The following is a 22,636-nucleotide window of genomic DNA, read 5'->3' on the forward strand; positions in this document are numbered from 1 at the left end:
ATGCCAATGATGTAATTTTGGGGTAACAAACACAAATACTCTGTAATCAGTTCCAAACGGCATTGATGGACTATCCGATGATATGACAGGCAATGAATTGACCTTGTTATATATTTTTCTTCAAGATTAGTTAATAGATTGATTAAATTTGTTTTTAAACGCAACCAATAGTATTGTAATATATTATGTCCTCGTATTCTAGATCCGTCATGTTATTTGAAGCTTGTATGAAAAAGACCTCGCGGTGAATTGTATTGTAATTGAATGCACAGTACCAAAATTGAGTCATTGGAACGAAATTTCTAGTCATAAAGGTTTCAAAATAAATGATGATATATACACTAGTCTTTTTGTTCAATAAAACAAAGAAAAGTTTAACATTTACATACTTAATCACAATGTAACTTTAAATAGGATGCATAGATTTATGTTTACGTTAGGCCAAAATAGAAAACAAATGTGCTAAGGGTTGCCCTACCTGCTACATTTTCATACACAAAAAAGTGACTACATATTCAAAAGTTTTGATTCGCAATGATGGTAGCACATTTTGAAGTCCCAAAATATTCGTTATTATATACCCAAATCTACCTTTTTTCTAAAAAAGGAACTCTAAACGAACAATCATATTTGTTTTGCCTTGTTGGTGTTTATATATATATATATATAGATAGATATTTACTAAGTCTTTTGAATGAAACATGCTTATGCATGCCTTAACACATTATATGTTGTATGTAAACAAGTAAGAATCTTATAATTATCTTCATTGTACGTGCCAATACAATTTGTCGAGTGTCATTGACTCTTTGCTTTTGTTGTTGTCTTTAGGTTTGTTTACGATTGCGCAATTAGTTTATTATTTTGTGCAACTCATGCAGACTTTTGGTTTTCGTTTCGACACGCCCTTCATCATTGTTTTTCCGTGGTTTATTAATTCGTTGCGCAATAAATTAATTTTTAATGATATAATTAATAATGATTGAGCAACTAATGCAGTTAGTTTTCGTTTCATCATTGTTTTCCGTGTACACAAAACAGCATCTTTTAGACCATAGCATTAGTACACATGGTAGAGAGGGTCATAGAGCAGACGTGAATTATGATATATTTTAATTGAAACATCATGAAGCTGTATTTGACAAAACTTTTCGTACTTTTTGCTCCTCAATGCTCTTCAATTTCGTACTTTATTTGGTATTTACCGGCATCATAGTATTTGGCAAAATCATTTTGAATTTGGGTCCTCAGTGTTCTTCAACTTAGTACTTATTTTTTTCTTATTTTTTTTAACCTTTCAAGCATTTCAGAATCGAGCGTCACTAATTAGTCTTTTATAGACGAAACGCCCGTCTGTCGTACACAATATTAAGGCTGGTATATGATATATTTATTTATCATTAAAGTATGCATGTACTTTTGTATTATGTTTACATGTTCAGTATACACTTCACCTAGTTTAAGTAGACATTTCCGATTTGAATATTAATTTTTCATATATGATTATTATTACGTGAGATGACAACACCGGTAATCCGGTTCACCCGAGTTAATTTTAAGGAGGACTTAATTTCTTTGGCAAAGCTTTTGTGCTAAAGAATGGTTTTGATATAAGCAATGTATATGAAATTGCCCAAGTCTAGACAGTTAATTTTAATCAATAATTATGATATAATATTTAATACTATATAAGGCACTACACCATCCATTAATTCTCGATCTCATCAGAGTTGTTTCATTTGAATATCGACCATATTATCTTTTGCATTGCCATTACTTTATTTAGGCAATTTCAATATTAATCACGTATGATCCATTCTAACAGTTTTCGATGGTGCTTCTGATTGTAATGAATGTGCTTGTTCTCTTGGCTATCTTACCGAGCTAAGAGTGTTCAGTTTACACCGAACGTCAAAAGCAATTGATTATCATGTTGTTCTGAAGTCATCGTGTATATCTTTATCCCCTAAAACAGCATATAAATTCTTAAAATGAAACATTGTATAACCTATTAAAACCATTACATGGGAAAATCTCATCAAAAATACCAGGCTTATAAATTAGCTTGAAAATCAATGTTCCAATCATACCAAGGTTAACCAGAGGTGAAATTTGTTTACATCTTTGAGTCGAGGTATATAGTCAAAAGTAACGCGAGCCAAGAATCTAGACAGCATTGCCAATAATCAATGGTTTGTCCTGACATTGATGAGTTACCATGTGTTTATTATGCATAAGTACACAACGACGGATATACACTATCACAAGTTAAAATATATATTGATCATATATCATCTGCTGGTAAAACACAAAAATATTATTGCTGTACATTTCACAGCTACATGTACAATTGAACCTTCCGGAGTTCCGGAATTTTGTGTTACTCATAGATTAGTTTCCATTGCAGTAGGTGTTGTTGTTTGCCCATTTACTTACAAATTAGCTTGTGGATAGTTGTCTGGTTGGCAATCATGCCGCATCTCTCGTTTTAATATTGGTATGAAAATTTTAAAACTTAAAATAACCGTGTTTAGAGGTTTGTATGGAATAGCAACAGATACATTTAAATGCAGACTTAATTTATATGTTTGTTTGGTTTTTTTTAGAAATGGACGAACCGAAAGAAGATACGACATGGATTTCTGAAAAGCTGCCATCAAAAGTTGATAATCCGGAAGTGACGTCAACTGATACTACTGTTACATCATCGTCTGGAAGTGATCGATTGAAGCCAAAATTAAAGAAAAGAGAAGTTTGGGGGAAGAAGATTGATTTCCTTTTAGCATGTGTTGGTTTTTCCGTCGGTCTTGGAAATGTGTGGAGATTCCCTTTTCTGTGTTATCGGAATGGAGGAGGTAGGAATGATAAATCTATTTTCTAAAAAAGAACCATGACGTTGCAAAGAAAATATAATTAATTTTGAAGCACATTAGGTAAAGACAAATGTTTAAACGTTTTCTGCAATTCAACAAATTTTTTAGTGGGGATGTTTTGATCCATGGTATATTAAAATTCTTAATATAGGTTATTTTGATGTACGGATTGACAAGTTTTAAGATTCTTTTAGATATGATATTTCATGTTGTTTGCGTAAAAAAATCCAAATATAGAGTGGTGACAGGTGTGTGATGAATTTTTTTCGCTTAACTTAGAAATTCAATCATGTTTTACGAGAAATTTTACCAGACTTTAATACACAACTGTTAAATGAAAAGACACATCCTTTTTTATGTCACATCTCGCATAAATTCTCCATTAGATAACCATGGTATGCATTCGTAAATTGAAAATTGTACTGAAGACAACTGTAGCAAACTAGTAGTGTTATGACTATTCTGGAATCCACGACTGAACAAATCAACTTGAATTTTTTTGCTGAGTTTAATCAATAGAAACGTCTTTTTATGACTTGCTTGTTTGAACTCCAAAGTTTTGAATCCTAAATTAATATTTAAATATTTCCACATTCTTCCATTATTGTTTTGTAGTTTTGGTTTGAAATATTGTATATCTAAAGCATTAACACATTTTTTTCATATTTATTTTTTAGGAGCATTTTTGATTCCCTACTTCATAGCAGTTGTGGTATGTGGTATACCATGTTTCTTCTTGGAAGTATGTTTAGGACAGTTCATGGCTCAGGGAGGTGTCAGTGCTTGGAAAATAACTCCATTGTTTCAGGGTAAATGTCATGAATATAATAAAAAGTAAAATAAACAAAAAATACTGATTTCCAAGGAAAATTGAAAACATAAAGTCTATCAAATGGCAAAATAAAGAGCTCAAACACATAAACCGAATGAAGAACAACTGTCATATCTCTGAATTGGTACAGGCATTTGCATATGTATAAAATATTGGACGAAACCTTGTTTGATCGGTAAATGAACTTCCAACTAGTATGACTTATTTGCGTAAAGCTTCCATGAAAAAAATTGTTAGCTAAACGATAAAGATGTTTTCCTTGGCACAGTTCTGTTTTTTTTAATAGGTGAATCTTACGAGGTTACTAACCGATGTAACTTTAAAGAAAGTACGTTAAATTGTTTGGGCCTATTGAGTTTGGAAATTGTTAAAATACATTTGTTAATAAAAATGTTAAATTAGAGATACTTTTTAATTGAGTGTAATGGTAATATTTTTAGAAAGTGTTTAACTTCTTATCTCGGTTCTGATAAATTAATATGGTTAGAAAAAAACCTCATCCAATATATGAAAGGCTTTCAATTTTGAACTTGAGGCGCGCGTCTCGTCTGCAGAAAGAGTAATTATAAAACAACAGAACTTCAAGGGAAATTCCAAACAGAAAGTCCTTGATGAAATGGCAAAATCAAAAGCTAAAACACATCTAACGAATGGAAAACAACTGTCATATTCCTGACATACTCAACAGTTAAATTTGCATCATAAAAAAAAAAATGCAATTTTTACCACACGTATCATTCGTTACATTTAATCCAAGAGGTCTAAGCTTAATGTAGAAACAGACAAACATGCATGAAATGTTCCTTAACGATGAACTGCAAATGACAACGAATTTACGCAACAGTAATTTATTGATATTGATGTTTTAATTCTGAAAAACACCTAATTTGTCGTATTTTTTACCTGACGATAAGAAAGAACACAAAATGATGTTGATAATCACGTTGGTCTCTTTTAAATTTCAGGCATAGGATTTGCATCTGCAATCATTGTATTCTTACTTAACTGTGAATACAATATAATATTGTCCTGGTCACTTTATTACCTGTTTTCATCCTTTACTGCTGTTTTGCCTTGGTCTCATGGGAACAATGAATGGAACTCTGAGAACTGTACTAATCTTTACAAGACAAAGTCAGTGAATTCTACAATATCACTACTTGCCAACGTCACTGCTGACGTTGAGGATGTTATATCTAATCTGTCAAAGAAGTTATGCGATCCTGTCACAGAATTTTGGGAGTAAGTAATTTTAATTTGAATATTTTTGAAATGGAACATGTATTATACTGAAAAATGTCTTTATAACAATTATTTTTACAGCTATAATATTCATGAATATATTTTCCAGGTAAGCCTGTATATATATTTAAGACTTTAGTTTTAATAATCCTACATTCAATATATTGTTCTCTTTCATAAATATATATAAATTATATATAGATATATATTTATAAGGAAATGAATTTGAAATCTACAGCAAGGTTATATGTATAGCTTTTTCTTTCTTCGAAAGATATTTCATCATAGGGTTTAAACATAAACGTTTCACAGGTTTTAGACAGTTGGAAGTAGTAAATATGTGTGTCAAAACATATAAATAAAAAGTATCAATTGTTGATAATTTTTATTTCTTTGAAACCTATATTTTTAAATCGTAAACATGGCAAAGACATGAATACAATAAATAGTTTTTATCACACCATTTTAATCTATTATGACTGTTGAGCTGAATTTTATTCATGTAGATCGACTTGTTACTATGCTGGTTGTGATTTTCATTGTCTATGTAATCTGCATACCTATTATTCGTTTGAAATGGTAAACGGAGTTGTACTTTAAAAATGCCATAGTTAGAAAGGGTTATAATCAATTGTTCAATACTTTATATTTTACATATTTAAAGGTAATAATATATAGAGTTTCTACAAAATGAACAGTTATAGATTTAAAGATTTAAGAGTTTTGTTCTGTTTTTTGCTTGCCTATGCATTTGTGTATGATTCATTGGTTCAGTTTGTATTTCAAATCCTTTTTTTCCATTTAGTCATCGTGAATATAAATTGATATCCTAAACATAAGTATTTGAAATTAAATAGCAAGAATTTACTGATCAAATCTTGTATTTTGAGGTTTGCATATATCATAGACATATTGTATTATGTCTCTGAAAAAACTAAACGAAATATACCTACAATAAAGTCCTAAATCGTTTAAGGGCTCTACTTAACCAAAGAATTTGGCTTGATCTAAATCTATATTAAGTTTCAGACACACTTACTAACGTAGCAAACACAACAAATAAATATTTTGAAGTGATGATGAAAATTTTGTAAACTTGTAACGGTGTAAATTTCGGTATAAATATTTCATTTAAGAAATTAACTCCCCAATGTACTTGAATTATCTCTCGTACTGTATACGGTACAGTATATCAGAATCAGCAAGACCATTCATTAATAGATATATTTTGGCAATAGACCCTTGTAACAGTTATCAGAAGTGAAAATATCATTTTGTGAATCTTGCTGTAATATAGCCTTTTTGTGCTAATGCGGAGTAAAGCAAACAACAATCAATCAATCAATCAATCAATCATTTTGTTGATCATTATAAAGCTTATTTTTTCAAAGAATAAATTTGTTCAGGAAGAATTCAACAGATGCATTTTTCGGTTGTTTTCTTTTATAAATCCTTATTCCCATAAATATATAAAAACAGCTTCTGACCTAATAACAAACAATAAACAGCGGGTTAATCAAGTCCATTGCCTCGTTCATTTTTTTAAAATGGAATCTAGATTGTTTAATGAAAACAAATTTGGTGAAAAACATATTTTAAAATTCTTAAAAAACAAAAAGTAGTCGAATTCTCAAAATTATGTCACAAATAAATAGGCTGAAAATTAAATGGTCCAAGAACACTTACATCATGCTACATAAAAAGTGAAATTTATCACAAAAATACTGAACTCCCTAGGAAAATTCTAAAAGGAAAGTCCTTAATCAAATGGCAAAATGAAACGGCAAAACACAAACTACAGACAGCAGAAGGATCTCATTAATATCGGTTAAATTAGATCAATGTTCAGGCTAGAAATATTCATTATAGCACATTGTCCTCGTGCTTAGATATATTGTGGTGGTATATTATTTGTTAATTTGAATCAAAAGGCATATTATTTATATATGTGTACCGTAGAAACATGTACTATTAATGTTGAAACAGAAGCATTCTGAGAAATAGATGCTAGGGTGCATACTTAAATTTGAGGTAGATAATAAGTGAATGAAAATGAAGTTCCAAAGTAGTGACCGGATGTGACGATCCGGAATCAACCATATTATTCTTAGCAATACATTTCTTCAGGAGAAAAGTGCTGAATCTGTCCAGCGGTGTGGACCACCCTGGAGCCATCAAGTGGGACCTAGCCCTCTGCCTTTTACTAGCCTGGATCATCGTGTATTTCTGCATTTGGAAGGGCATAAAATCCTCCGGCAAGGTGATTTATGTGGAGATTCCTCTGAAATGGGGATTCTACCCACACATTAGAATTTACAGAATCTGTTTATATTTTTTTGCAATATCTTTTTGGGGGCATGCATATGGGTTAGATTAATTAATTATGTTTTATCATGTACAAGGCATATGTTACACGTGAATTTGCAGTCGGTAAAGGAACTCAGGGAATAGTTCTGCTATACTGTGAAGTCAGCAATTCGTATATCTTACGTTTTAATCCAACATTCATAATGCTTATGCAAATCTGAATTACTCACATAGGAAAAATGTATATGAGCCAACTGCTAAGTCAAACAATCGCCAACTGTAACGCAGACATTAAGAAAACGAGTGCTGTATTGTAAGAGGAATCAAAGCGTGACATGTTTGTAAATATACAGTTGGATGTTTCCAATGTGCTTCTCCTGTTAGTGTATTCAAGAAAATCAATTACACAGCACTTATTTCAAAATATGTGAAATATTACTTCATGAAAAAAACGGGGAAATACGAGATACGGAGCTTTTCCTTGATTCTGAGAACGTTACCCCAAATTCACGTAGAACATTGCCTATCATATTTGTTTAATGTTAACTGCCTTTTTTATTTGTTAATACAGGATAAGGCCAACGTTGGATGTCATCACCACCTTTATTTAAGTACAATAAAAATAAAGATTGCTTTGTCTAAAAGCGAAAATTTAAGTTTAAAGATGATGATTATTTGATAATGTAAAATATTTTTAACTTTTACTTGATAAATTTGTAATTTTTCATTTGTAAAAAATAATCTTCAAACAATAAACATTTCTGATTTTAGTTTCTTATAATTTAATAAAAATGGATTTTTTTGTAAAGCATGAAAATGTTACCTACGTCTTGGTATTTATCAGTTAACTTTATCCAGTTTTTTATATTGATTGTAGGTTATGTATTTCACGGCGACTAGTCCTTACATATTTATGCTGATATTGTTAATCAGAGGAGTAACATTAGATGGTGCAGAAATAGGATTAAAATATTATCTTCTTCCTGATTGGTCAAGACTACGTGACCCACAGGTAAGAATTAATTTACTTAATATACATCAATGCAAGAATACATTAAGAAAAACGGTAAAATTCATTGAAATATAACTTTGATATATCATGGGAAATCAAACCACATTTGCTGCTGTTCTGTTCATTAAAAACAAATGCAACACTCAAAAAGTCAACAGTAGATTTTTAATGTAAATATTTTCACAGAAATAGTCTAACACAAGACTAGTTATAACATGCTTTTTACTTATCTTTATGCACTTTGTTGAATTTCAGGTGTGGGTGGATGCAGGAACACAGATTGTATTCACATATTCTTTGGCTCTTGGTACTCTTACAGCCTTAGGGAGTTACAACAAATTCCACCACAATGCTTTCAGGTTTGTGTCGTTTTAAACCTTTGCTAACTGTAAAATAAATCAAGAACCAAAGTTATTCTTTCTTGTCTTAAAAACAAATATGTATGAAAAAAAACAAAAGTTCGTAATTCTTAAATTTGACGCTGCTAATAAACCTTATTTTGTAACCTGGCTAATTTTTCATAGTAATTGATTTGTATTGTGTCTTGAATGACAGTAATGAGATTCATTTTCAATCGTGTTGTAAACATTGTAAGTTTATGAACATTGGTCAAGTATCTTAGTCATGTGTTTATTTGTCAGACGCATTTGCAATATATGATGGTGTTTAGTAGTAAAGGTTAAGGAATGAAGTTATAGTTGCTTAGTATTTTTTACCATCAATTCACACCTTATCACTTCCTTTTGTATGATTATATGAAGAACGTTCTTATCTGTTTAATTATCATAACATTTACCTTGTGTTCATGAATGATATCACTTGTATTCAAGTAAATAGGTACAGTCTTTTGTATCTGCTCGTGGGGTCTTTATCCAGCTTATTGTTGCATTTCATTTGCGATTTATACAGATATAATTATGTTTTGTTATACAACTTAAGTAGGTATATATGGAGCTTTATTCTTGGTATTCAATAGTTGATTATGTTTACTTAAAAGGAATGTTTAGTTTGTCAATTATCTTTTTCAATAGGAGCTTACAAATCAAGTAAACAAACACTGCACACTGCTTTGGCAATTTTATAATTGAACATTATCGATATTTTTTTCCCAAGCAAGAAAAAATCAATTCTAAAACTATTTATCATATTAAATGGGAAAAATAAGTATTGATAAAGTTTCTCTGCCTGATAATGTGTAAATTGTAGTACTTTCTGACTCGGCTTTAATCACCCCTTAAAGTAAAACACTAAGGACGATCAACTTAACTACACGTTGTAATAGCGTGCCTTTATGATATGATTATTTGCATACTCTTTCTGCATTAAGTCTTTTTTTTTTCTTACGGATATCTTTATCAATAATTTAAAGCTTATTATATTCACCCAGTAAACACGAACAATTGGTTTTATATCATAAGTATTAACTACCACCTTTCCACAAGCAATCAATACTTCAGGTAATCCTATGATTTTGTTCAGCATAAACAAAAATGTGAAACTTTCTATTTCAAAACCAAAAGTTAGCTTTGCATTCTGATTTTCATTCATTGTTTTTTTTTACTTTCAGGGATTCGATTATATTTTCCTGTATCAATAGTTTTACTTCCTTGTTGGCTGGTCTAGTCATATTTTCTGTACTCGGGTTCATGGCTAAACGACAAGGAGTTTCAATTGCTGATGTGGCTGAATCTGGTACGCATATGTGTTGATAATAAGCTATAAAATGTTATTCATTATTAATAGGTTATACATATCTTACATCTTATTTAGACGAAACGCGCGTCTAGCGTACTAAATTTTAATCCTGGTACCTTTAATAACTATTAATACGATAACAGTTCAACTAGTAAATGCTATCCAATGTGTAAACAGTGTGTAGCTATAATTTTTGCTAACTATAATGAACAATAAATAGAATTTAGCAAACCAAAAAAGGGAAAAATTCATGGTTATTAAAGGTGAATGGCAACTCATTCCTGTTTTGTTTGTTATGTTTTCTATAATCGATACAGAACCGTACCACCACGATTGTACGCTGAAGAATAAAAAGAGTTTAATATTGATAAGAAAGTACAAATGAACAAATTTTAGAAAGAAAGTATGATATGTGCTTATTCTGTTTATTAAATTATTATCCATAGATTATTGATGTAAAACATACATCATCGTAGATACCAAGGAAATGTATTAGTACGACAGACACGTTTAGACTTCAAATGACTCATCAGTGGAGCTGGAATCAACAACAGTTTCAAACTGTACCAATGAACACACAAGCGGGTGTGTTCAAATGATTTGTGTTTAAACATTCGCTGTGAATTGTCCACCTTTTTCAACAGCTGTCAATTGTAAAAATTGTCTTGTTGTATGTGTAACATGAAGTCAAGTCCAATGTTTCCACTTTTTTTGTCACGAAAGTACAGAATTAGTAGGAAACTGAGACATAAATGACTGACCTCTTCTTGTATGGATTGTAATAGTTATACATTATTTTATTAAAGGTCCTGGATTGGCATTCATTGCATATCCAGAAGCTGTTGCACAGATGCCTGCCGCTCCATTCTGGTCAGTCTTGTTCTTCGTGATGATTTTACTTCTTGGACTTGATAGTCAGGTAATTAACTTTATATAAACAAAGCATGTTCTTATTTATACCTAGTTCTGAAAATGAAAACAAAAAAGGAAAATAGATATTGCTTTGCCTTCTTGTCTTTTTAAAAGTCTTGATTAAGTGGATAATTTAAGACATTTTTTACCACTATTAATTAAGATTGCAGTGTTGCAAAGTAGTAAAATGAAATGTATGTTTTTTATGATAGAATTTTAGTTATAAACTTTCTTTCTTAGATAATTTATGTTATAAAATTTTCTATAATTCTCTCAATGAATGAAACTGACTCGTATTAAATACAGTGCTAACATACGAAATATGTTCTTCAGTTTGTAGGTGTAGAAGGCTTCGTAACAGCAATTGTCGACTACTTCCCTCATCAGCTGAGGAGAGGGAAAAGGAGGGAAATTTTCATTGGATGCGTTTGCATCTTCTGCTTTTTCGTTGGGTTATCCATGGTTACAGAGGTAAATATAACGTCAATTGACAGTATATTCATTGTAATAGTTCCTTTTCTCCTGCAGACAGGATTCATAAATCATTAATCTAAATGGAAGGTTTACATATCTGCAGCAAATGGACGACTTTCATATTACATCCATGAATACAGGTTAAAATGCTATGTAATATAAAATCCCACATAATTAAACGAATGGAAGTATGACTGTATGATATCATCATTTGAATGGATATTTATTACACGTTTGTGATCGATATTACGGATCTATATAAGATGTTGCATATAATTAGGTCATGCTGATTATGCATGCAGACGACACACCTGCTTGGAATTCGTCACTTTTATCATGAAGAGATGATGGAAAAGACCAATTTAAAAACCAATGCTTTAACAGGATGATCAAAGAAAACTTAAATCATTCAAAGGACAAATCCTTTCAATGCTATATTCTAATATTGTTCTCTTTTATTGCATGTTTAAATATCATTACTATATGCTGATGTTATATATTTGTAACAGTATGCAGTAGTTATTTAAAGGGAGGAAAGGCACATTTTAATAACCCGTTTCTTCCTTGATTCATAAAATAAAAATTAAAGCTATTTAAAAATAGAATTAAGTATCAAATATAATCCTTTCTTGAAGTTCTATGTAACTTCAATAAAGTGACAGTAGAAATATATTAATATGATTTAATTTAATGGTAAGTACAATCCCATATATTTGATTTCAGAACACTTTTTTTTAAGTCCTTCAAATTTTTATTATTTGAAAACATCCCCTTTCTCTAACAAAGCATGTAATGTTGCCTTTTCTTGAATAAGATATTGCTTTTCTTTGACTAAAGGATTATTCCGTCCTATTAGGGCGGAATGTATGTATTTCAGTTATTCGACTACTATGCGGCCAGCAGAATTGTTCTTGTAATGACCTTCTTCGAGTGTGTGGTGGTAGCTTACATCTACGGTATGTTTCCTGAGAAAGGGATCCTTCTTACATTCCAAAATTCCCCATACCCAGATAATTTGATTTTTTTTTTAATGATTTTTTTTTCTAAACATTCACAACATTTGGCATCCAACTTGAAGGATCTCTTTAAAAGGCGGCAACATTTATTTTCCTCCTTCTTCAAATATACCCATTTCGCCCGCCGCCCCCTTTCCCAAGGTAATTAACCAGTTTTACAGTAAGTATTGAATAATGTGTGATTTATTTGCCCTCTACATCCCTTTGGTTCAGTAAAAAGATATAATTTTTGAAGAACATAGTATGCATCTGAGTCTACATTATCATTTGTGTATTATCATAAAAATCAATCCCCTCTTTGTAGACGACTAGACTCCATTTGCAGGAATTTAATATTCCAAAGAGTTTTTCACCATTGGAAGATGGGACTCAAAAATTATATCTAGCTAAGGCATTCCTCTTTCGGCCACATTTCAAAAGTTACCCATTTCGCCAGTTTATTTAATGTTTAACCTGAACCAAAGGGATACAATGATTTGAATATATAATATGTGTGAATATTACTATGTATGAGCGAAAGAAGATTGAAAGAGTAACAGTTAGGTGCAATTTCTTTTTTTTTTGTGCTTATACTAATATCGAGGTTCTGTTTGGCTTTTTTTCAGATATATTCACAAGACTTTAATAAGTTACATGTTTATATTTGTGAACACCTACAAATATGTCCACCCATTATATTAAGTGTTTCCTTTTTAGTATGATCATCATCCTGTATAATAAATTCGTTTTCAGAAGTATTTACTGCATCCAATATTTAGATTTTGAAAATTATTATATATGATTCGTCTGTGGTCACATTATCCGTCCAAAATTTTTGCGCTTTACGTGTAGATTCTACTTTTTTATTATCTCAGTATGAAATGGTAAAAGGTTAAAAAAAAAAAGATTACTGCATGGTTATTGAAGGGCATTTGTATCTCTATGTTACAACTATTTAACAACCCAAGATCTATGCATAAACAGGAATGTCTTTTTAGAAGTGCATTGTCTTGGATTGAGTTGTTATGTCAGCCACATCGTGGTAGGATTCCTTTGCAGTTTCCTAATGTAATTTATGAAATCAGCAACCCCTAAATTTCGCCCCGTATGTCATTGGTATGGTGTTGACCTGTGTAATATTTCAATTGTTTCCATTTGCGTGTTAAGGATTGCCTGAAATTAGACAAAATCTTATTTCTTTATTGAATAAATTGGTTGAAATTTATATCTTATTCCATTTGACCACCAAACAATTACTGAAATAATTTTGAATTTTTAATCTGGACATAATTATTGATATTCACATTTTGTCACCATCACTTTTTATATTATTGCATGACACATAATAAGATAAGAGAATTATAAATACTTTGAGGATCGTCATTTTTAATTAGAAACAAGGTAACCGAAGAGGACCTCAACTTTTTTCACAACTAATTCTGAGGTGAGGGTCTTTTGTTACACACTTCACTGGATGCATATTACGTTGCTGCTAAGTAGAGTATTTTGGATAATTGTTTATTTTATGTTTTGTATTAGTTAGATTTTTATCCTTTTAAATTTTGTTTTTATCTTCAAATACCTTTTTCTTGTTTGTACTATAACATGAATAATAAGAAAATACTTTGGGACAGTAAAAATTTGTCATCAATGGATGTATTTTTTTTATTTTGAAAACGCTTTAAACTGTTACAACCAAGGTCAAATATTCAGGATAATTTTTTCTTTAAGTTTCAGATTTGTCAAAAATCAAGAGTTGCTTGCAATATTTAAAGTACTCTGATATGCAGTTTTGGTGCTGTTAAACGTCCGATTTCATTTTTTTTCCAAAATATTTTATTCAAAGAATGATTAAAAAATTTTGTTTGTTTAAAGTACAACGCAAATATATATCTATAACCACAATTGTTTTTCTTCTTTAGTGTATAATATACACATTTCTTTAGCAATACTCATATTTTAAGAGAGAACGAGAGACTTCGAGAGTGACGGAGAGAGCACAAATTTTAAATAGAATAAGAATTAACATTGTGTAACTATTAAATTATGAGATTGTTAAATAATGAGTCTTGAATGTTGCATGCATGCACATTATTTTTTTCCAAATATAATGTGTATATCCCTTGCCAATGTAATCTTTGTATTTTGCGATGCGCCCCATTAAATATCCGAGATCTCCTTTGAAATATTTGCTTCCCGGATTACCAAGATGAATATTATAATCAGAATTTATTTCAAACTTAAATGTTTAAGAATAAAAGAGTGTGTTTCAAATTTACTAGCATTCAAACCTTTGAAATTAACATCATAAAAAATTTACGGGAATAAACACCTTTCATTCGGTATTATATAAATGTTTGTGTAGAATTATTTCAAATGGTAAACCCTTTAAATTCATTCATTAACATACTCATCAAATAGTATAAGACCTGGTCATACATAATCAGTTTTTTCTCAGGGAGATGTGATTTCTCATATTTTCAGATTAAAATAAATTTGTCATAACAAAATGATTTTTCCTGATGAACTGGGTCATCTGTTGTTCTCCTACGGAATGACACCAACGATCTCTCTAAAATTAACTTGACCTTTCTGTTTAATATTGTCTTTAAATCATATATTCCTTTGGTTTGTATAAAAGCATGCTCAATACGTCACGTTAGCAGGTTGCAATTTAAATGTGAATATTGTTTACGAAAATTATGAGAGAAAATTCCCATTTAATAATCGATCACTTTAAGTTATCTTATACATATATGTTTGTCATTTTTGAGAAGATAAACTTCAAGCAATTATTTAACTGTACATTTTATGAATATTGATATATGCTGATCTGTGCCAATGATTCATTAGTTACCTTTTTCCAAAAATATATTTACACACGAAAGTATTTTTTATAATTATATCATTAGAAAACAATATGTTGCCAATACTTTCTGAATGAAAAAACTTGCTGACGTGACGTAACGATTCCATTTGACCTTTGTAATTAAATGTTATTTTTATATTTGCGTCTGTTTATTGGGTTTATTTTCTTGTTCTTATAGGTGTTAATCGTTTCTATGACAACCTTCAAATGATGTTTGGTTACAAATTGTCACCCTTCATGAGTCGACTTATGAAAGTGATGAAGTACATGTGGGCGATCTTCACACCCCTTTTCAGCATGGTAATTATGCAATTAATTATTCTGTAGATGTCAAGAGGGTTTGATACATTGTAGATGATATTTACTACTGTTTTAACAGAAATGTTTGTAGGTATTTGGTGAATAAAAATTATTGTTGTATAGATAAGCCAGGTTTCTACACTCAAGGAGATTATAAGCATGAGCAATAACAAACTATTTCCCGTAGTCATAACATTACCATTTTTTTGCCAATATAATCACATAATCATTAAATATTTGCTTATCTTTAGTAATCAAATAATCATAAACTAAAAATACAGTCCTAGGTAATCAAATAATCATGAAATATTTGGCTTAATAATCAAATAATCATTAAAAAAACGGCCAAGTAATCACATAATCAAAAACCCCATGGGCCCTCATTTGTTTATATGAATAAAAGATATTTGGGTAAAGATCTATCCCACAGCAAAGACACAACATAATTAAAACCTTTCTAGGCCAATACCAACACCTGAAGTTATAAAATGCCAATTCTTACCTAGGCAGGAAACAATTTAAAAAAACAATACTAATGATTTATCGTCAATATCAAATCTTTCTATCTTGTCGTGTTGCGATCCTAATGAATCTTTTCAAAGAAATAAATAATCAGCACAAAATAAATACAACAACACAAAGATATTAACAAAACCAGCCTTCATACAACACTAACATAACCAAGGATATCTAACATTTCTTATACATTTTAGACAACAACATTTGTTTGATCTAAAATTGAGAATGGAATTGGGGAATGTGTCAAAGAGACAACAACCCGACCAAATAAAAAACAACAGCAGAAGGTCACCAACAGGTCTTCAATGTATCGAGAAATTCCCGCACCCGGAGGCGTCCTTCAGCTGGCCCCTAAACAAATATATACTAGTTCAGTGATAATGAACGCCATACTAATTTCCAAATTGTACACAAGAAACTAAAATAAAAATAATACAAGACTAACAAAGGCAAGAGGCTCCTGACTTGGGACAGGCGCAAAAATGCGGCGGGGTTAAACATGTTTGTGAGATCTCAACCCTCCCCCTATACCTCTAACCAATGTAGAAAAATAAACGCTAAAATGATCTAGTTTGTTTCCGTAACAATAAAAAAGAGCATGCAGAAATATAGAGGATCGATTGTTTTATATCGTCCATAGTATTTTATTATCTCATCTAATAAATGATATTAGTTTTTGCCTTAATGACGAAATGGACTAAAGAATATAATGGCGATCTATATAACAGCTATTTGGTTTTGTTTTTAATCTGTTATAATGTATTGGTTTAGATTTTATGACGTTAAAATGGTTAACTAAAGTAGACTGTTGTTTTTTCTTGTCGTTGTTTTCAACAGCCGATTTTAGTTTTTCTTTGTAACTTATAAGTTTGGATGTACTTTTGATATCTTCCATCTCTACGTTAACTTATAAGTTTGGATGTACTTTTGATATCTTCCATCTCTACGATAACTTATAAGTTTGGATGAACTTTTGATATCTACCATCTCTACAGTAACTTATAAGTTTGGATGTACTTTTGATATCTTCCATCTCTACGGTAACTTATAAGTTTGGATGAACTTTTGATATCTTCCATCTCTACGGTAATTTATAAGTTTGGCTGTACTTTTGATATCTTCCATCTCTACGGTAACTTATAAGTTTGGATGTACTTTTGATATCTTCCATCTCTTCGGTAACTTATAAGTTTGGATGTACTTTTGATATCTTCCATCTCTACGGTAACTTATAAGTTTGGATGTACTTTTGATATCTTCCATCTCTACGGTAACTTATAAGTTTGGATGTACTTTTAATATCTTCCATCTCTACGGTAACTTAAAAGTTTGGATGTACTTTTGATATCTTCCATCTCTACGGTAACTTATTATTTTAGATGTACTTTTGATATCTTCAATCCCTACGTTTATGGGGTAGATTGACTTAGTGTTTCAAATCAAAGGAAGAACTCCGAAAGATATTATGTTATTTACAAATATGTTATCCAAGATAGGGTTTTTATCAATACTTTCTTCAAAAGTCTATTTAGAAATTTCGTATACATCGATTGATATTGGTTGTTTTTTTGTCATGCAATACAGAAGGATCTTTAACCAATACAATGCATTACAATTAGTGTGTATTCCAAGTAAGTTTCCTTATAGGACAACCATAAGGATACAACCATAATTCCGTTATATCAACAGTTACAAACAATACAGTACTAGAAGGCAATGTATATTACTGGTTTCAAAAACATAACAAAATGATGAGAAAGGTATGAGGGGGAGGACAGGGGTAAGGGAGACTAGGAGAAAGGAGAAAGGATGGGAGAAAGGAGAAAGGAGAGGAAGACTGGGAGAAAGGAGAAAAGTTGGAGAAAAAAATAAAATATGAAAAAATAAAATATCTCTCTTTTTTCCGGTAAATTAAAAAAAAAGGAAAAAAAAGAGGGGTAGGAGAAAGGAGAAAAGGAATAGGAGAAAGGAGAAGAGGGGTGAGAGAAGGGAGAAGGGTACCCCCTGTCCTCCACCTCAAGTATGTTATCTGCAGCAAAATTGTTTGCAGCAGTACGACCAAAGTTGAGACAAAGGCTATTTATATATTGATATATAAATATGGTCCTTTTGATTGATTCCTTGGATGGAGCAACATCATTGGTTGGTCTTAAGAACCGCATGAATATAATTATATCTATGTGTCTTAATTAGACAAACAAACAGTTATGAAAATATTGACTTAACATATTTGGTTAGCAATTGAGATTAAGGCATGTAACTATATATAATAAAAATGACAAAACTTCTCATTTGTTTCTTTTGATATGTCCTCACATCATCATTGCAAGATAAATAAATATTTTAAAAAAATAATATGATGAAAAAGTAAAATCACAAAAATACCAAACCCGTGGAAAGTTCAAAATGGAAAATCCGTAATCAAATGACAAATTCAAAAGCTCAAACACGTCAAACGAATGAATAACAACTGTCATATTCGTGTCTTGGCACGTGCATTTTCTTGTGTAGAAAATGGGAAATTAAACCTGGTATAACATCTAGCTAAACCACTCACTTGTATGGCAGTTGTATAAAATTCCATGAAATGATAATTACATTGACAGATGGGATTTCTGAATTTACTGTAGAGACAGTAATGTACATAATAGCTTTGATTATTGAACAGGTTTATGATATTCCCTGGAATTATTCTTGGTGAAAAACGTTAAAGGGTAAAGATTGTATAAAGTGCATAGTCGCTGCTAGACGCTTACAATTCTTGACAAAGAAAGATAACTCCAATTCAAAATAATGCTTTAGTTGTTTTCATTGCTTAATTTCAACACGCTTTGAATTATAATAAATTATAAAGAAGAGACGTTTTTTTTTTCTAGCTATGGGAAAATCATGTCTATGATACAAGCAGACAAGAAAATGTAAAAGAATATGTCAAATACATATAAATAGATAGTTTATAACAACTAAATTTTGCATTAAGAAGCATGCAATCAAGATTTAACAATAAAAATCATCATTTTATTTCAGATTATATTTATAGTTGGAGCTATAAGTTATTCTGAATTGGACTACAAGAGGAAGAGCCTCACTTACCAGTATCCTTCATGGGCTATTGGAGTTGGTTGGATATTGGCATTAAGTTCAGTGATATGGGTGCCAATAGTTTTCATCGTTAGACTTCTCCAGACACCAGGAACATTGAGAGAAGTATGCTTGTTTTTCTTCTTAGCTTATTTTATAAAAGCATGTATATAGATACATGTATATGATCTGTCATTATTTTGTTCTTTTATAATATCTTCTACATTATGAAGAACATTCTATCAATCTGGAAGATTCATAAGCGAATGAAGCCTTTTCTATATTCTTTTATGAAAAAAAGTATCAAGTAGTCAATAATTTATGAGATCAAAGTCACTTACTAAAGTATGAAATTAAGGAAAAATGAAGTAAAGTAAGAATCTCTTTTGGATGATTATCTATTTAGAATACTTCGCCTTCCAAATTAGTTTGTATTGAAAAACAATAATGCGTATATTGTTTAACTACTTTTCAGCGTTTTGTCATTACCACAATGCCACGCTTACAAAGGCATCAGATAAGAGAAGGAGAAGATATGAGTAAAATATGTGTTATAGATGACGAAGGAGAAGAAGAAAGTCATATCGCTACATCTTCAAATACAGAGCCAACACTTCTTTCCAACAGTATGGAGTATGAAAAATTCTTACAAAAAGACTCAAATGTTTGATAACGGCTTTGATAACATTGCAGTTTTTATATTATGTTGGAACTTCTTTTCAGTTTTATGATAGAAGTGTAAATGAAAGAAATAATTGTGATGTATTAGGTTTTACTTGGGATTTTAATCTTTAGGTTTTACTTGGGATTCGAATCTCTGTGTTTTACTTAGGATTTAAATCTTTGGGTTTTATTCGGAATAGTAATCCTTATTCTGACTTAGTCATCAGACTGCCATCAAGGCATGTATGAATAACAAAATAAGCTGTTCAAGATGACCAGTAACGTTACAAAGGATGATAGATTTTTGGAATGGTTTTACTTCTGAAATCATGAACAAATATTTTCAGAATTAACTTATAGTTTAATTGATCAAGTGATAATGACCAATTAAACATGAAAATATACCAGTAAGGATGATCAGGATTTTGCTCATAGTGTTCAGGAAAGTGTAAACAAAAACATTAATAATAATTTGTCATGTCAAAAATGTATTTAAAAATATGTAGACAGCTTCCACCAAATTGTCTTACATATATCTTAGGGATTATGCAGCACTTTTCATTTTACTTTTTCATGCTGATACGATTTTTAACCTATCTTGAAGGACTTCTGATTTGTCCTGGCGGTATTAAAGGACTGGTTATTATCAATACATTGTTATTTTTTTATATGTTTTAAGAATATTAACTTGATCTTGTTTTTATATTCCCAACATCAATGTAACCTTGTATGGTTTAAATGTGTCTTTCTAAGGTTATTGTGATAATTATCTAATATTTGATACTTTTAACATTGAAACAAATTATAAAGTAATTTGGGATAACGAAATGACAAGGTCAGTAACGTTTTTAAATATCTCCATTTATTTTCATTGTCATTTATTAACTTATTTAAGGGCATGCTGTAAATAGTGACGTTTGACATTTCATACTTTATCACATTGTACCCTTTCTATTTTAGTTGTCCCACTACAGATGATAATGACTCTATTTTAATTTTCCTACTTATAAATGATAATGTCTCTACACAAGTTGTCCTACAATATATCATTATGACAGAGAGTAATTATGGAAGAAGATCTGACGTAGTTGTATGAGATTTATAAATGTTCACCCATTTTCACTAGATAATCATTTATACATTCCAATACCATACAGGAGATTTTTATGTTTTTAATACTTTTATTAATTTTTTTTTTATCATTTTGTAAGTCAACATTAACATATTACCCTCTGTGTTGAACAAAAATAAGTAAAAAAATAAAAAAATAATTGCTATACCTGATGCTTTTTTTAATAAAAAAATATTCTTTTTTTCAAGGATGTGCAAATATAAAACAAAAAAGGTTAAAATGGTTATTTTTTTTCTCTTTTTGGAGGAAAGATTGAAAATTGCAATAAAAAGTCAACATAATTTTATCTTTGTTTTAATACCGGACGTTAATGACTTTTATTATTTACCAAAACGACTATCAAGCAGTACACTTAACTTATTAGCGAAACATTTTCATCCATACTTATTTAAGTTTTTTTTTCAATTAAGTTCACAGGAGGTGGACTGACCGGATTTGTTTAAGGGGATATCCAAGCATATGACAGAACTCATCAGTATAGCAAACTAAATTATTCACTTGTTCAAATAAAATCAATGCAATTGAGCTTTTCATCCGTATAAAAGTCAGGAGATGTGGATGATTGCCACTTTTTATTACGGCCTTTTTGTGTATTGAACTGTTCAAAACAGTTAAACCAACTCTGTCAAAGGTGTTTTTGTATTTCATCAAGTCATTAAAATACAGGAAAGTTGTTTAACATGTAAATTGTAGTAAATATGATGAATCATGTTTCATTGAAAATTATTTATAAATATGAACAATCTGTTATACTCTGCATGCCCGACGAATGTGTTTTATCATATGTGAATAAAATATTTTTTAAAAAGTTTACATATCAAACTTTCACAATGATACAAGTTATTTGTATAAGAAATTCCTTATTTGAACAGACCCAGAATAATTTGTCAAATTTTTGAAACTCGATTTATATAATGCAATAAGTTTAGGCCAAAATAAAAATGATAGTCATTTGAAGTAAGAAATATAATAGTTTTGATTATTTTTACAAAACTGTTCAGTTTTAACAATGCATCCATCAAAAAACCCATGTCTGAAGACTTATTTCATCTTCGACATGGCTTTTTTGTACATTAACAAGGAATTAACAGCAATAATTAAACTGTTCGTCTAGATATTGTTTACAAAACAGACAACACTACTATTGTTATAAGCGTAATTTAAATATTATCTCTTTTGTATTTCAGTCATTCAGTTTTATTAGTTTTATGCTCAAAGTCATGCTTTTACATATTTTCAAAACTCTCTTGTAAAATGTTTTAGAAGCGACATCGAAGAAGTTGTTTGAAATAAAATATGAGTTGGTATGTTTGTCTTTTTGTCAACTATTGTAGTACTGAATTCGTATTTTACACTTACCAATGACCCTGATCAGTTGCAGGATGCGAGGAATTTACGAGTATTGCATTAATTCGTTTTAAAATTGATACTTTTGAAACCTTTGTTCTTATTTTGATTCCAAATTTCAAACTGAGGCCAACCTCTGGTTCGGGATTTTCTCACTGTGTTGAAGACTCGACTCATTGGTTGACTTCGGCTGTTATATACTCTTTGGTTGGGTTGTTGTCTCTTTGTGACATTTTCCCTATTTCCATTCTCAATTTAATCTAAGCATGTGTTCGTATTTCTTCATATTATCTGTATCAAATCAGAAATTTAACAGTTCGAGATAACTTGATTGTAAATCATTATAAGTGCAAGAAAAACATCAAAGTTTGAGGAATTGTTTT

At 30.4% G+C, this 22,636-nt stretch overlaps 1 protein-coding gene across 4 annotated transcripts in view; it reads left to right on the forward strand.

Moving 5' to 3' along the window:
- Positions 1-20,884, forward strand: part of LOC134696081 (sodium- and chloride-dependent taurine transporter-like) — a 33,887-nt gene extending 13,003 nt beyond the window's left edge. For 2 of the 4 annotated variants that reach the window (XM_063557671.1, XM_063557669.1), the window contains exons 2-14: positions 2,607-2,855; positions 3,551-3,682; positions 4,671-4,947; positions 7,075-7,207; positions 8,132-8,266; positions 8,522-8,625; positions 9,834-9,958; positions 10,768-10,880; positions 11,207-11,344; positions 12,204-12,303; positions 15,390-15,511; positions 19,058-19,237; positions 19,587-20,884. In XM_063557671.1, coding sequence (XP_063413741.1) covers positions 2,609-2,855; positions 3,551-3,682; positions 4,671-4,947; positions 7,075-7,207; positions 8,132-8,266; positions 8,522-8,625; positions 9,834-9,958; positions 10,768-10,880; positions 11,207-11,344; positions 12,204-12,303; positions 15,390-15,511; positions 19,058-19,237; positions 19,587-19,781 — 2,001 coding nt within the window. In that variant the 5' untranslated portion in view covers positions 2,607-2,608 and the 3' untranslated portion in view covers positions 19,782-20,884. Of the gene's footprint in view, positions 1-2,382; positions 2,407-2,474; positions 2,498-2,606; positions 2,856-3,550; positions 3,683-4,670; positions 4,948-7,074; positions 7,208-8,131; positions 8,267-8,521; positions 8,626-9,833; positions 9,959-10,767; positions 10,881-11,206; positions 11,345-12,203; positions 12,304-15,389; positions 15,512-19,057; positions 19,238-19,586 lie in introns of those variants that run through there. The other 2 variants (XM_063557672.1, XM_063557673.1) reach the window with 2 other exon arrangements.
- The last annotated feature ends 1,752 nt before the right edge of the window (positions 20,885-22,636 follow it).

This window comes from Mytilus trossulus, chromosome 14 (assembly GCF_036588685.1).
Source record: "Mytilus trossulus isolate FHL-02 chromosome 14, PNRI_Mtr1.1.1.hap1, whole genome shotgun sequence".
Classification (NCBI taxonomy): domain Eukaryota; kingdom Metazoa; phylum Mollusca; class Bivalvia; order Mytilida; family Mytilidae; genus Mytilus; species Mytilus trossulus.